The 15,368-nt window shown below is 40.8% G+C and overlaps 1 protein-coding gene across 2 annotated transcripts in view; it reads left to right on the top strand.

Moving 5' to 3' along the window:
• Positions 1-1,546, top strand: part of LOC129540748 (guanylate-binding protein 7-like) — a 41,356-nt gene extending 39,810 nt beyond the window's left edge. For both annotated transcript variants that reach the window (XM_055402119.2, XM_088835459.1), the window contains one exon: positions 483-1,546. In XM_055402119.2, the coding sequence (XP_055258094.2) occupies positions 483-653 (171 nt within the window). In that variant the 3' untranslated portion in view covers positions 654-1,546. The remainder of the gene's footprint in view (positions 1-482) is intronic.
• The last annotated feature ends 13,822 nt before the right edge of the window (positions 1,547-15,368 follow it).

The raw sequence follows: 15,368 nt of genomic DNA, 5'->3' as shown, positions 1-15,368 counted from the left end.
GGTTGGGGTCACTGGTATAGGTCAATCCTGGGAAGCTATAAACTCTGAATACTCTTTCTACCTACCCACATCCAAACGTTTAGAAATATTGGACAAACTCATCAAAAAGCATCTAAGGGCCTCCACCAATGGCAGAGCTCTCAGTGCCGAGCCTGCGGGTTAGGTTGTGAGGCTCCGGCGGGGGCGGGGAGGAGCCGAAGGGGTTCTGAACGAGTTCGGCGGCTGGGTGGGTCGGGGCGTTCGGCGCGCCCTTCATCGAAATGGAGGTGGCCGGGCTGGGCGCCGGGAGTGGGAAGCGATGGTGCGGCTGGAAAATGCCAGTCCATTCCCGAGGGGATAAGAAGGATTTTTTAGAAACAAACAAACAAAAAAAGCATCTAAGGCCATATAGAAATAGACACAGGTGCTGAGCTCCTGTAGTTGTTAGATATAGAATTCTGAGAGTTGGATATTTTCAACAGGGCACTGTCTTCTTTTTACAGATGCAAAAAGAACTGCTTACTGAAGGATTTGAAAGGAAGGCCAATGAATTACATACTGAGATACTTCGACTACAAAAGGAAATCAAAAGAATTAAAAATGACAGGATGTTTGAAATTCTAAGAATTCTAACATTTAGCCTTTCGTTAGTGATCCGATTTATATTTTTATAATGTGTATAGATATGATGGATCTCAGGTGAGTTGTTAAATGAGCTGACAATTCCTGTTAAGTACATGAAAAAAACTTCATGTAAGGGTGGCTAATCCTTGAAGTATATGTCACAGTAATTTCAATCAAGAAAAGTTTAAAAATAAGAAGTTATTACCAAAGAATCAGGGCCTGATATCCAAATATCTAAATAATTTTGATTGACTTGGTCAATTTAAAGAAATGGAAAATGAGCTAAAAGATAATGATGGATTCATAGTGAAGTTTTAAGCAAAGCGTAAAGAGAAGGGACAGTCTCATGATACTGACACGGAGAGAGTTTCTTTAGGCTCGATCTAACAAGCCCTCATAAACCAGCAAGGAGAGGGCAACAACCACATTTTCAAAATGAGTAAACATATAAGAAGATCATTAAAATGTTTAACTTTACTGATTATAAAAGATATGCAAAGTATAATTAGGAGATAACTGTGTCACCTCTCAGTGGGCCAAGACGTATAGCTTTGACAGGACACTGGCCTGGCAAGGGTTACCGGAAATTGGCAGCCTGATATTTGCTAGGAGGAGTGCAGATTGATACAGATGTATACCAAAATTTAAATGCAAATACTGTTGATCCAGCAAGTTCTCACTTAGGGATTGATCTTAAACATTTATGTACCCAAGCTGAATATGGAATGTATGGTGGTACATTTATTGAAGGATTGTTGTAATTCCAAAAGACTGGAAACATCTTTAAAGTCCCCCATCACGTACTAGTGAGGTAAATCCTGAGACACAATTACACAGGAATGCTCTATATCACTAAAGTGAAAAGTGAAACTCTGTTTGTGGTAATGTGAGAAAATCTCCAAGATGTATCATAAGTAAAAGAAAAATAAAGATGCAGAAAGTGTGTAAGTTGCATTACTGGTTTAAAACATAATCAATATATGAATATATTATCTTCTATCTCTGGAAATACAAAAGAAACTGGTATCCATGAGCAAAATAGGAATGGACCTGCATATTTGAGACAAAAAATACATGACATAGTCTTCTGTGGGTTTTATACTTTGTATGATTTATCACCTATTCAAACATAAATAGAATTATTAACATTAAATAAGAAATAATAATACATGGAATGGAATAGTTCTTATGACAAGATGCAAGTGTTGACTACTGTGAGAAATAAAAAGTCAACTCCACAGGAGGAATCTACTTAGTGGAGCAGGAAACAGAAAGCACCAGATGAGTATCATACTGTTGTTCTCGTTAAGGCTTTGAACTTCTGGTCCCTAAGTTGTTTTTAGGTATAAAGTCTGCTGGAATATTATCACCTCCAAATTCCTGCTACACCTTATGAAGACAGTGTGTTCAAAGAAGAGGTTTTCTTCTATTTCAGCACAACATTTAAGAATTCTTCTCAGCTGTCTAGTGCTAGACCTTGTGCTTAGAATGAACTGGGTGTGGTGTCCCTTCTCTGTGCCCCCATTGTACCATGTTTCACTCAGAGCATAGGACTTTTATATAATTTTGATATTGAAATGACCTGTTTACATTTTATCTCCTCTACCACCTCATGATCCTGTCTACTAGATGATCTTCATTGTACACTTAGCTCCCACCACAAAGACCAGCACTGAAGCTTCAGGTGTTCAAACAATACACATGAATAAATACAAAAGCTTCCATCAGGGTCCCAAATTGCCACTTCTTACTACATTAATTGCTGCTTAGGGTTCTCAAAATAAAGGGCACAATTTTAGGAATTGGTACTGAAAGAATTCAGGCAGAAAGTACACACGCCCCCATCTGAACCTGCCACTTTCTCTGGGAGAGACTGCACAACGCATGTGCTCTGAGTTCCTCCAGTTTCTCTCCCAGGAAACTGACCCAGTAATGAAGCCACCACCTTTGGCTCACAGACAATGATATTGTTTAAAATAGCAAAAAAAGAGCCAGTAATTGGCAAAATTCATATTGTCACCATAACTGTTACCAGTTCAAGGAATATCTGTTGAAATAAAACTGTGGTTTTGATATGAGGAGGATCCATTTCTCACTGAACATGACACCCATTTGCTGACAAATGGCAGAGTCTATAGGATGACTCTGCTTTCTTAAGGGTTCAGAGTTAATGCAATTGCCACTTCTCTGACCAAAGTCTCTGGAATAAGTCCTTCAGCTGGTTCAGTCCCCAAAGACCCTCTGGTGTCATCAGAGGAATATCCTGAATACCGGAAGTCTGGATGGTCTGGTAAAGGGGTTGAGAGATCAGTGAGGAGTTCTGTTTCCCCATCAAATCCCCCCAACACACATGACAAAGTAATGCAAACAAGAAACAGGCACACGCATTTGTGCCATGACGTGATCATGGCTTAGAGAAAGGAAGGGGTCAGGAGTGAGGGAAAGGACTATTAAAGCAGAGTGAAAGGAACCTGCACTGCTCTGATGTTCAGTCCCAAGTGGTTGTCTGTTGGAATAAAGTTAGGCACATCTTAAGACAAAGCTCCAGGTGAAGGACCTCTTCCAGACTTCATGATTAATAAATATTTGTTAAATTACTGATGGAATCAAAGATCTACACATGTACTTGTTGAACAATTCTGGAGGAAGACAGCATCACAACCATTTTTTCACACAGTACTTAGTACAGGAAGAGTGAGCTTCTCTGGACATTTCTACATCCCTTTCCCCTTCTCCTTAGACTTGTGCGTGGCATGCTCACGAGGGTCTCTTGCCTGTTGACTTGGTATTGCATTGTCCTCAAAGAATGTACTTATTAAGGAAATTCTTTAGTGTTACAGATGAATTGTCAGAACTTATTAGAAATGCAAACAGAAAATCCAACTCTTTGAGACCCTATGGACTATAGCCTGCCACACTCCTCTGTCCATGGGATTCTCCAGGCAAAAGTACTGGACACGACTTAGTGACTTCAAAACAACAACAACAACAGTGCTTTTATTCTGCTCCCAATAAAACAAGGTCTGCAAAGACACATATATGCTCTTAGGACTTCTAGGCTAGTATTTTTACGAAAATATTCCTCCCAGCTCCCATCACATGGTAGCAACAGTACCTCCTCATGATGATCAAAGTCAATTGTCATGATAAACTACTCCTGTGCCTGCTGCTTTATTGGCAAAAGATGCCCAGAGAAAACAGGCAGCATCTGTAAGCTTTAGGTTTAAGGTACCCTTAGTGTGCCCCCTCGATGAAACACTCCCTCTCTAGAACCATGGGCCTAGATTTTCAAGGTCAAGGAGCACAAATTTCCCCAAAGAAGTCCCCGTGAGTGATACTGTGTGCCACTGCCTCCAAACCCATGTATTATGCCTGTTGGGTACACAGCATCCTATAATGACTTTGGTCTTAAGTTATTGACCACATCCAGAACAATGGTGTCCCATCCTCTCAAGAGTTATGGTCAAATTGGCATCTCAATTGCCTCCATGAGAGTATTCCACAATTCTACTGGGCAAACTAGATCTGAACTGTGTGATTGTCGGAGAACCAGTGCAATTCATGTCACATGATTTTAAGCTCATTCTGTATAATGTGAGTGGCCAAATACATCCCAAACACAAGAACTGAAAAAAGGCTCATCTTCGAAAGGACATTGAAGTCCTGCTATGATCAAAGCCAGCATAACAAGGAGTGACTACAAAGCTATAGCTTTAAAGAGATTCACATGTTCTCCAAATTTGTCTGCGTTAGCTTCCCTTTGTTTGTTTATCATCATAAGGCACATTTAAAGGGCACAAAATAGGGAGCGGAATTCAGCTGGGCATACTGAACGGTTGGGAATACTTTGAAAAAGAAAATGTTTGTACCTAACTAGAGTTTGTCCTTGTCGGGTAATGGCTGCAGTTTCTTTTTCCCTCATTTGAAGTAAGAACCAAGACAAAACAGAGTAGCAGTTTAATTGATAGATGTCCACACCACTTCTCACGCAAGAATTAGATAGACTAGTTTAAGGTATACATAGTTTAAGATAATTAGATATATAGTTTAAGATTGTCACTATAGTAATACAATTGTGACATGACTGTTGGCTCCAATATTCTTAAAAAGTAGTGGAGATGAGTGAGAAGGTAACGATTCCTGGTGAAGTACATGTGGATCCTAAAAATTCAGAACAATGGACAACACAGAATGAGACAAACGGTGGATGAATGCACAGACTCTTGGGGTTTTCGATTCGTATTAGATCCTGCTTTCTCTTTCTGTATTGCGCTGATAGACTCCTTCCCCCGAAACTCCTACCCAACTATATTAAAGTCTGTGGACTTTGAGCATGTGAACTCTCTGACATTTCAAAAATGGTAAAAGGAACCTTAAGCCAGGAATAAATTTTTCCTTTAAAAATGATATGTAGAGGAGGAACAAGATGGCGGAGGAATAGGACGGCGAGACCACTCTCTCCTCCACAAATTCATCAAAAGAACTTTTGAACGCGAGTAAAGTCCACAAAACAACTTCTGAATGCTGGCAGAGGACGTCAGGCACCCAGAAAAGCAGCCCATTGTCTTCGAAAGGAGATTACCCGCCAAACGGTAACTCCCAGCGGAGAAGCAGCGCAGACGCCTGCATACGCCATTAGCAAGCGGGGGCTGGGCAGGGAGGAGCCGGCTGAACTGCTTAGAGAGAGGACTGGGCTTGAATGCCGCGAGAACAATTTGAGAGAACTGGGGAGAGCAAAGCAGACTGTGGGATAGCTTCCCCACGAAAAGGCGGAAAGCTCTAACCTATGACTCGGCCAGCCCAGCTCACAGAATAAAGGACTGAGCTGAGCGAGCCGGCTGCGGTCGGCCCATCCCCCACCCCCCGCCGAGACAGGCAGGGAGCGCAGCGAGAGCCGGAGCGGGCAACCGCGGCCCCAGAAAGGCATCCGATACAAACTGCAGGCAGGCTTGTTGCTATTCAGGACTTCTTGGGCTCGGGCCGGTCGATATCCCCCTGAGAAGGTGCGCTGGTTGTACACCCAGAAAACAGAGTGGCGGGGACTGGGGAGGCGATAAGTCGCAGAGATCGCGCTCGCCAAACACCTGGTCCCCTGAGCTGCTCGGACTGGGGAAGGCACAAAACGCAGGCCCAACCAAGTCTGTGCCTTTGTGGAGTACCTGAGAACCTGAACTTGAGCCGCTCAGACCTGGGAAGTGCATACAACCCGGTGCCGGCCTCGGACAGTTCCTGGCAGAGCAACCTAGAGCCTGTGCAGTGTAGACTGGGACAGCATACGTGCTGTGAGCGGGGGCAAACCCAGTGTGGCCGAGATGCTGCGAGCACTCCCCACAGACGCCAGAGATAATCGACTGCAGCGTTCCTCCCTTCCCAGAACAGGACTGAACAACTGAGCCTTAAAAAGTGTCCACCCACCCCCTAGTATCAGGGCGGAAATTAGACACTGAAGAGACCAGCAGACAGAAGCTAAAACAGAGGGAACCACCTTGGAAATGACAGATAGAGACGTCTAGAGACTACTCCAAGAATAAGACCAAAAACCAGAGGCAAGAGGCTTAAGCCCGAATCCTGAGAACACCAGAGAAGTCCTGACTCCAGGGAACATTAATCGATAGGAGCTCATCAAACGTCTCCATACCTACGCTAAACCCAAGGGTCAACAAGTTCCAGAGCAAGACATACCACGCAAATTCTCCAGTAACACAGGAAACTAGCCCTGAGCTTCAATATACAGGCTGCCCAAAGTCACTCCAAACCCACTGACATCTCATAACTCATTACTGGACACTTCATTGCACTCCAGAGAGAACAAATCCAGCTACACCCACCAGAACACCGACACAGGCTTCCATAACCAGGGAACCTTGACAAGTCACCTGTCCAACCCCACACACAGCAAGGAAACTACATAATAAAGAGAACTCCACAAACGGCCAGAAGAGGGAAAGGCCACCCCAAGCAAAGCATTATAAGCAAGATGAAGAAGCAGAGAAATACCCAGCAAGTAAAGGAACAAGATAAATGCCCACCAACACAAACAAAAGAGGAAGATATAGGGAATCTACATGAAAAAGAATTTCGAATTTTGGTGGTGAAAATGATTCAAAATCTTGAAAGCAAAATGGAGTTACAGATAAATAACCTGGAGAAAAGGATTGAGAAGATGGAAGAAAGGTTTAATAAGGACTTAGAGGAAATAAAAAAGAGTCAATATACAATGAATAATACAATAGATGAGATCAGAAACACTCTGGAGGGAACAAACAGTAGAATAACAGAGGCAGAAGACAGGATAAGCGAGCTAGAAGATAGAATTGTAGAAATAAATGAAACAGAGAGGAAAAAAGAAAAACAAATTAAAAGAAATGAGAACAATATTAGAGACCTCTGGGACAATGTTAAACGCTCCAACATTCGAATCATAGGAATCCCAGAAGAAGAAGACAAAAAGAAAGACCATGAAAGAATACTTGAGGAGATAATAGTTGAAAACTTCCCTAAAATAGGGAAAGAAATAATCACCCAAGTCCAAGAAACCCAGAGAGTCCCCAACAGGATAAACCCAAGGCGAAATACTCCTAGACACATATTAATCAAATTAACAAAGATCAAACACAAAGAACAAATATTAAAAGCAGCAAGGGAAAAACAGCAAATAACACACAAGGGGATTCCCATAAGGATAACAGCTGATCTTTCAACAGAAACTCTTCAGGCCAGGAGGGAATGGCAAGACATACTTAAAGTGATGAAAGAAAATAACCTACAGCCCAGACTACTGTACCCAGCAAGGATCTCATTCAAATATGAAGGAGAAATCAAAAGCTTTACAGACAAGCAAAAGCTGAGAGAATTCAGCATTACCAAACCAGCTCTCCAACAAATGCTAAAGGATCTTTTCTAGACAGGAAACACAGAAAGGGTGTATAAACTCGAACCCAAAGCAATAAAGAAAATGGCTACGGGATCGTACTTATCAATAATTACCGTAAACGTAAATGGGTTGAATGCCCCAACCAAAAGACAAAGGCTGGCTGAATGGATACAAAAACAAGACCCCCATATATGTTGTCTGCAAGAGACCCACCTCAAAACGAGGGACACACACAGACTGAAAGTGAAGGGCTGGAAAAAGATATTCCATGCAAATAGAGACCAAAAGAAAGCAGGAGTAGCAATACTCATATCAGATAAAATGGACTTTAAAACAAAGGCTGTGAAAAGAGACAAAGAAGGAAACTACATAATGATCAAAGGATCAATCCAAGATGAAGATATAACAATTATAAATATTTATGCACCCAACATAGGAGCACCGCAATATGTAAGACAATTACTAACAAGTATGAAAGGGGAAATTAACAATAATGCAATAATAGTGGGAGATTTTAATACCCCACTTACATCTATGGATAGATCAACTAAACAGAAAATTAACAAGGAAACACAATCTTTAAATGATACAATAGACCAGTTAGACCTAATTGATATCTATAGGACATTTCACCCCAAAACAATGAATTTCACCTTTTTCTCAAGCGCACATGGAACCTTTTCCAGGATAGATCACATCCTGGGCCATAAATCTAGCCTTGGTAAATTCAAAAAAGTTGAAATCATTCCATGCATCTTTTCTGACCACAATGCAGTAAAATTAGATCTCAATTATGGGAGAAAAACTATTAAACATGCCAACATATGGAGGCTGAACAACACGCTGCTGAACAACGAACAAATCATAGAAGAAATCAAAAGAGAAATCAAAATATGCATAGAAATGAATGAAAATGAAAACACAACAACCCAAAACCTCTGGGACACTATAAAAGCAGTGCTAAGGGGGAAGTTCATAGCAATACAGGCACACCTCAAGAAACAAGAAAAAAGTCAACTAAATAACCTAACTCTACATCTAAAGCAACTAGAAAAGGAAGAAATGAAGAACCCCAGGCTCAGTAGAAGGAAAGAAATTGTAAAAATTAGGGCAGAGATAAATGCAAAAGAAACAAAAGAGACTATAGCAAAAATCAACAAAGCCAAAAGCTGGTTCTTTGAGAAGGTAAATAAAATTGACAAACCACTAGCCAGACTTATCAAGAAACAAAGGGAGAAGAACCAAATCAATAAAATTAGAAATGAAAATGGAGAGATCACAACTGACAACACAGAAATACAAAGGATTATTAGAGAATACTATCAGGAATTATATGGCAATAAAATGAATAACCTGGAAGAAATGGACAAATTCCTAGAAAAATACAACTTTCCAAAACTGAACCAGGAAGAAATAGAAAATCTGAACAGACCCATCACAAGCACGGAAATTGAAACTGTAATCAAAAATCTCCCAGCAAACAAAAGCCCAGGTCCAGACAGCTTCACAGCTGAATTCTACCAAAAATTTAGAGAAGAGCTAACACCTATTCTACTCAAACTCTTCCAGAAAATTGCTGAGGAAGGGAAACTTCCAAACTCATTCTATGAGGCCACCATCACCCTAATCCCAAAACCTGATAAAGACCCCACAAAAAAAGAAAACTACAGGCCAATATCACTGATGAACATAGATGCAAAAATCCTTAACAAAATTCTAGCAATCAGAATCCAACAACATATTAAGAAGATCTTACATCATGACCAAGTGGGCTTTATCCCAGGAATGCAAGGATTCTTCAATATCCGCAAATCAGTCAACGTAATACACCACATTAACAAACTGAAAAATAAAAATCATATGATTATCTCAATAGATGCAGAGAAAGCCTTTGACAAAATTCAACATCCATTTATGATAAAAACCCTCCAGAAAGTGGGAATAGAAGGAACATACCTCAACATAATAAAAGCTATATATGACAAACCCACAGCAAACATTATCCTCAACAGTGAAAAACTGAAAGCATTTCCCCTAAAGTCAGGAACAAGACAAGGGTGCCCACTCTCACCACTACTATTCAACATAGTTCTGGAAGTTTTGGCTACAGCAATCAGAGCAGAAAAAGACATAAAAGGAATACAAATTGGAAAAGAAGAAGTAAAACTTTCACTGTTCACTGATGACATGATCCCCTACACAGAAAACCCTAGAGACTCTACCAGAAAACTACTAGAGCTAATCAATGATTACAGTAACGTTGCAGGATATAAAATCAACACACAGAAATCCCTTACATTCCTATACACTAATAATGAGAAAATAGAAAGAGAAATTAAGGAAACTATTCCATTCACTGTTGCAACGAAAAGAATTAAATACTTAGGAATATATCTACCTAAGGAAACAAAAGACTTGTACATAGAAAACTATAAAACACTACTGAAAGCAATCAAAGAGGACACTAATAGATGGAGAAATATACCATGTTCATGGATTGGAAGAATAAATATTGTAAAAATGAGTATACTACCCAAAATAATTTATACATTCAATGCAATCCCTATCAAGCTACCAAAGATATTTTTCACAGAACTAGAACAAATAATCTCACAATTTGTATGGAAATACAAAAAACCTCGAATAGCCAAAGCAATCTTGAGGAAGAAAAATGGAACTGGGGGAATTAACCTGCCGGACTTCAGGCTCTACTACAAAGCCACAGTCATCAAGACAGTATGGTACTGGCATAAAGACAGAAATATAGATCAATGGAACAAAATAGAAAGCCCAGAGATAAATCCACACATCTATGGACACCTCATCTTTGACAAAGGAGGCAAGAATATAAAATGGAGAAAAGACAGTCTCTTTAACAAGTGGTGCTGGGAAAACTGGTCAGCCACTTGTAAAAGAATGAAACTAGAACACTTCCTAACACCATACACCAAAATAAACTCAAAATGGATTAGAGAGCTAAATGTAAGACCAGAAACTATAAAACTCCTAGAGGAGAACGTAGGCAAAACACTCTCCGACATAAATCACAGCAGGATCCTCCATGACCCACCTCCCAGAATATTGTAAATAAAAGCAAAAATAAACAAATGGGACCTAATTAAAATCAAAAGCTTCTGCACAGCAAAGGAAACTATAAGCAAGGTGAAAAGACAGTCTTCAGAATGGCAGAAAATAATAGCAAATGAAGCAACTGATAAAGGATTAATCTCCAACATATACAAGCAGCTCCTGCAGCTCAATTCCAGAAAAATAAATGACCCAATCAAAAAATGGGCCAAAGAACTAAACAGACATTTCTCCAAAGAAGACATAAAGATGGCTAACAAACACATGAAAAAATGCTCAACATCCCTCATAATCAGAGAGATGCAAATCAAAACCACAATGAGATACCATTTCACACCAGTCAGAATGGCTGCTATCCAAAAGTCTACATGCAATAAATGCTGGAGAGGATGTGGAGAGAAAGGAACCCTCTTACACTGTTGGTGGGAATGCAAACTAGTACAGCCACTATGGAGAACAGTGTGGAGATTCCTCAAAAAATTGGAAATAGAACTGCCATATGATCCAGCAATCGCACTCCTGGGCATACACACCGAGGAAACCAGAATTGAAAGAGACACGTGTACTCCAATGTTCATTGCTGCACTGTTTATAATAGCCAGGACATGGAAGCAACCTAGATGTCCATCTGCAGACGAATGGATAAGAAAGCTTTGGTACATATATACAATGGAGTATTATTCAGCCATTAAAAAGAATACATTTGAATCAGTTCTAATGAGGTGGATGAAACTGGAGCCTGTTATACAGAGTGAAGTAAGCCAGAAAGAAAAACACCAATACAGTATACTAACACATATATATGGAATTTAGAAAGATGCAAATGATAACCCTGTATACGAGACAGCAAAAGAGACACAGATGTATAGAACAGTTTTTGGGACTCTATGGGAGAGGGTGAGGGTGGGATGATTTGGGAGAATGGCATTGAAACACGTATGTTGTCATATGTGAAACGAATCACTAGTTCAGGGTCAATGCATGTTATAGGATGCTCGGGGCTGGCATGCGGGGATGACCCAGAGGGAGGATAAAGGGAGGAGGGAGGTGGGAAGGGGGTTCAGGAGGGGGAACTTATGTAAACCCGGAGCAAATTCATATCAATGTATGGCAAAACCAACCAATATAATATTGTAAAATAATTTGCCTCCAATAAAAAATAAATTAACTACAAAAAAAAAAATGATATGTAAAGAGAGTTTAGCTTGAACACTATCAGTTATCCCTTTACCTCGTGTTGCAGATACACTGAGGGTGAACTTCCTCAGGAGATACACCTCCACTCCAGCTTGTAAGCAGAGTGACATACTTATTATAGGCAAATAAGCAAAGATAGAGTGCCTGATGAAATCTGGACAGAGGTTCGTGACATTGTACAGGAGACAGGGACCAAGACCATCCCCATGGAAAAAAAATGCAAAAAAGCAAAATGGCTGTCTGAGGAGGCCTTACAAATAGCTGTGAAAAGAAGAGAAGCGAAAAGCAAAGGAGAAAAGGAAAGATATAAGCATCTGAATGCAGAGTTCCAAAGAATAGCAAGGAGAGATAAGAAAGCCTTCCTCAGCGATCAATGCAAAGAAACAGAGGAAAACAACAGAATAGGAATAACAAGAGATCTCTTCAAGAAAATTAGAGATTCCAAGGGAACATTTCATGCAAAGATGGGCTCGATAAAGGACAGAAATGGTAGGGACCTAACAGAAGCAGAAGATATTAAGAAGAGGTGGCAAGAATACACAGAAGAACTGTACAAAAAAGATCTTCACGAGCAAGATAGTCACGACAACATGATCACTGACCTAGAGCCAGACATCTTGGAATGTGAAGTCAAGTGGGCCTTAGAAAGCATCACTACAAACAAAGCTAGTGGAGGTGATGGAATTCCAACTGAGCTACTTCAAGTCTTGAAAGATGATGCTGTGAAAGTGCTGCACTCAATATGCCAGCAAATTTGGAAAACTCAGTAGTGGCCACAGGACTGGAAAAGGTCAGTCTTCATTCCAATCCCAAAGAAACGCAATGCCAAAGAATGCTCAAACTACCGCACAATTGTACTCATCTCACATGCTAGTAAAGTCATGCTCAAAATTCTCCAAGACAGGCTTCAGCAATATGTGACCCGTGAACTCCCAGATGTTCAAGCAGGTTTTAGAAAAGGCAGAGGCACCCCAGATCAAATTGCCAACATCCGCTGGATCATGGAGAAAGCAAGAGAGTTCCAGAAAAACATCTATTTCTGCTTCATTGACTATGCCAAAGCCTTTGACTGTGTGGATCACAATAAACTGTGGAGAATTCTGAAAGAGATGGGAATACCAGACCACCTGACCTGCCTCTTGAGAAACCTGTATGCAGGTAAGGAAGCAACAGTTAGAACTGGACATGGAACAACAGACTGGTTCCAAATAGGAAAAGGAGTACGTTAAGGCTGTATATTGTCACCTTGCTTATTTAACTTATATGCAGAGTACATCATGAGGAACGCTGGGCTGGAAGAAGCACAGGCTGGAATCAAGATTGCTGGGAGAAATATCAATAACCTCAGATATGCAGATGACACCACCCTTATGGCAGAAAGTGAAGAGGAACTAAAAAGCCTTTTGATGAAAGTGAAAGAGGAGAGTGAAAAAGTTGGCTTGAAGCTCAACATTCAGAAAACAAAGATCATGGCATCTGGTCCCATCACTTCATGGGAAATAGGTGGAAAAACAGTGGAAACAGTGTCAGACTTTATTTTTGGGGGCTCCAAAATCACTGCAGATGCTGATTGCAGCCATGAAATTAAAAGACGCTTACTCCTTGGAAGGAAAGTTATGACCAGCCTAGATAGCATATTCAAAAGCAGAGACATTTGCCAACCAAGGTCCGTCTAGTCAAGGCTATGGTTTTTCCCGTGGTCATGTATGGATGTGAGAGTTGGACTGTGAAGAAAGCTGATTGCCAAAGAATTGATGCTTTTGAACTGTGGTGTTGGAGGAGACTCTTGAGAGTCCCTTGGACTGCAAGGAGATCCAACCAGTCCATTCTAAAGGAGATCAATCCTGGGTGTTCATTGGAAGGACTGATGCTAAAGCTGAAACTGCAATGCTTTGGCTACCTCATGTGACGAGTTGACTCACTGGAAAAGACTCTGATCCTGGGAAAGGTTGGGGGCGGGAGGAGACGGGGACGACAGAGAATGAGATGGCTGGATGGCATCACCGCCTCTGTGGACATGAGTTTGAGTGAACACCGGGAGTTGGTGATGGACAGGGAGGCCTGGCGTGCTGTGATTCATGGGGTCGCGGAGAGTCAGACACGACTGAGCGACTGAACTGAACTGAACTGAGAGTTCCTATCAGAGGGATCACAGCACCACAGCCATACTGAATCCTCATGAAGGAGGCACATGAATGACTAGATTACAAGAGTTACAGGAATGAGAGCTGCTCACTTCCCAGAAACTACAGCTCACAGAAAACCAACAAAGGCACGAGATACAGACCATTTACTTATGAATGTGTAAAACTCAAGATGGTCCACATTATTCCTACAACATGTTGAAAGTGCTTCAGAATTCACACAATACTAATTTTCTTTTGGTTCTGGTTAAATTATATGTACCAGTTTATAACAAATGGTAAAATCTGTAACTCTGTTCAAAGTTTTAAAAGATTACTTAAGAATAGTTTCTTGTATTTCTATGCCACCTTTATAGTTTTGGTTTCTCATTTCTTAATTAGTAAATTCAGAGTGCAGTTTCTATCCCAGGCTAATTTATACACTTCCAGAAGGAAAGGCCTCTTAAATCCGCAGAGTGTAGAGGTGGGGAGCCCCTTCATTTTGAAACATATATCTTTATACTCACATTGACAAAAACAAAAAGTTAATGAAAACAGAAGAGAATAGATCAAGACATCCAGAACAAGACCAAGAGTGAGGGAGAAAAAGAGAGAGAAATTTCTTGGATCCAGGTAACTGAGAAAAGATTAACTTTATTTGGCTTTAGGTTATGTGCCCAATCTCCCCCTAAGTCCATCTCAGTGGCTCAGAGATTATAGGGCCACAGTAGTTTTCCCAGTTTGGGTTCAAGTCTTCAATCTACCAAGGGAAGTCTCAGAATTCTAGAAAAATCTGACCCTGATATTGTAGTATACACCTTTAGAGTTATAACACACTTTGCAGCTCCGAATACGGTCTCATTCTGTTTTACAAAATAAGCATACAGAGATCTGGGTAAGGCTTTTTATACTTTTATAGCTGCTTTTTCAGCTAAAGAAGTCTGCATAGGGACTATGTGCCAAAGCACTTCCTCTTGGGGAGGTTTGGCCATGGAACTTTGAGATTATACTCTGCCTGTCCTTCTTTTCCCTCACTTCCTTCTGAAATACAAATGGGATAGTGAAACCCTGCCTCATAGGGTAAAAACCTGAAATAGAAACTGCAGACCTAGGGAAATTCTTGAGCTCATCTTATAGAATGAGCAGATAAGGGAAGAGCTTGTTTGAAAACTCCTTCCTCTTGTAACACAGCAAAACTGTCTGAAACCAGGTGAAACCAATATAGCTGATCAGAGTCAGAATAGACCCACCTGCCCCATAGGGGACCTAGTGTCATCACAGCCCCTGCAGCCTTACTGGGTTGCCTCACAAATAAACTCTCTGCTGCAAATCTCCTGCTCTCAGTGTTTTGGCTTGCAGCTCCTTGGGCAAAATAACCTGGTTCCCTAACATGAGCAGTCAAGCTTTTAACTTACAGGTTAGTTCAACGCCTTAAAGGATACAGAGAAGAATGGAAGGAATCTGAATCAACTCCTAACCTCCAA

Source organism: Moschus berezovskii, chromosome 4 (assembly GCF_049115385.1).
Source record: "Moschus berezovskii isolate FMDL1 chromosome 4, NW_MosBer_1.0, whole genome shotgun sequence".
Taxonomy (NCBI): domain Eukaryota; kingdom Metazoa; phylum Chordata; class Mammalia; order Artiodactyla; family Moschidae; genus Moschus; species Moschus berezovskii.
The sequence above is the reverse complement of the archived record's forward strand: the minus strand, read 5'-3'. Positions and strand labels throughout refer to the sequence as shown.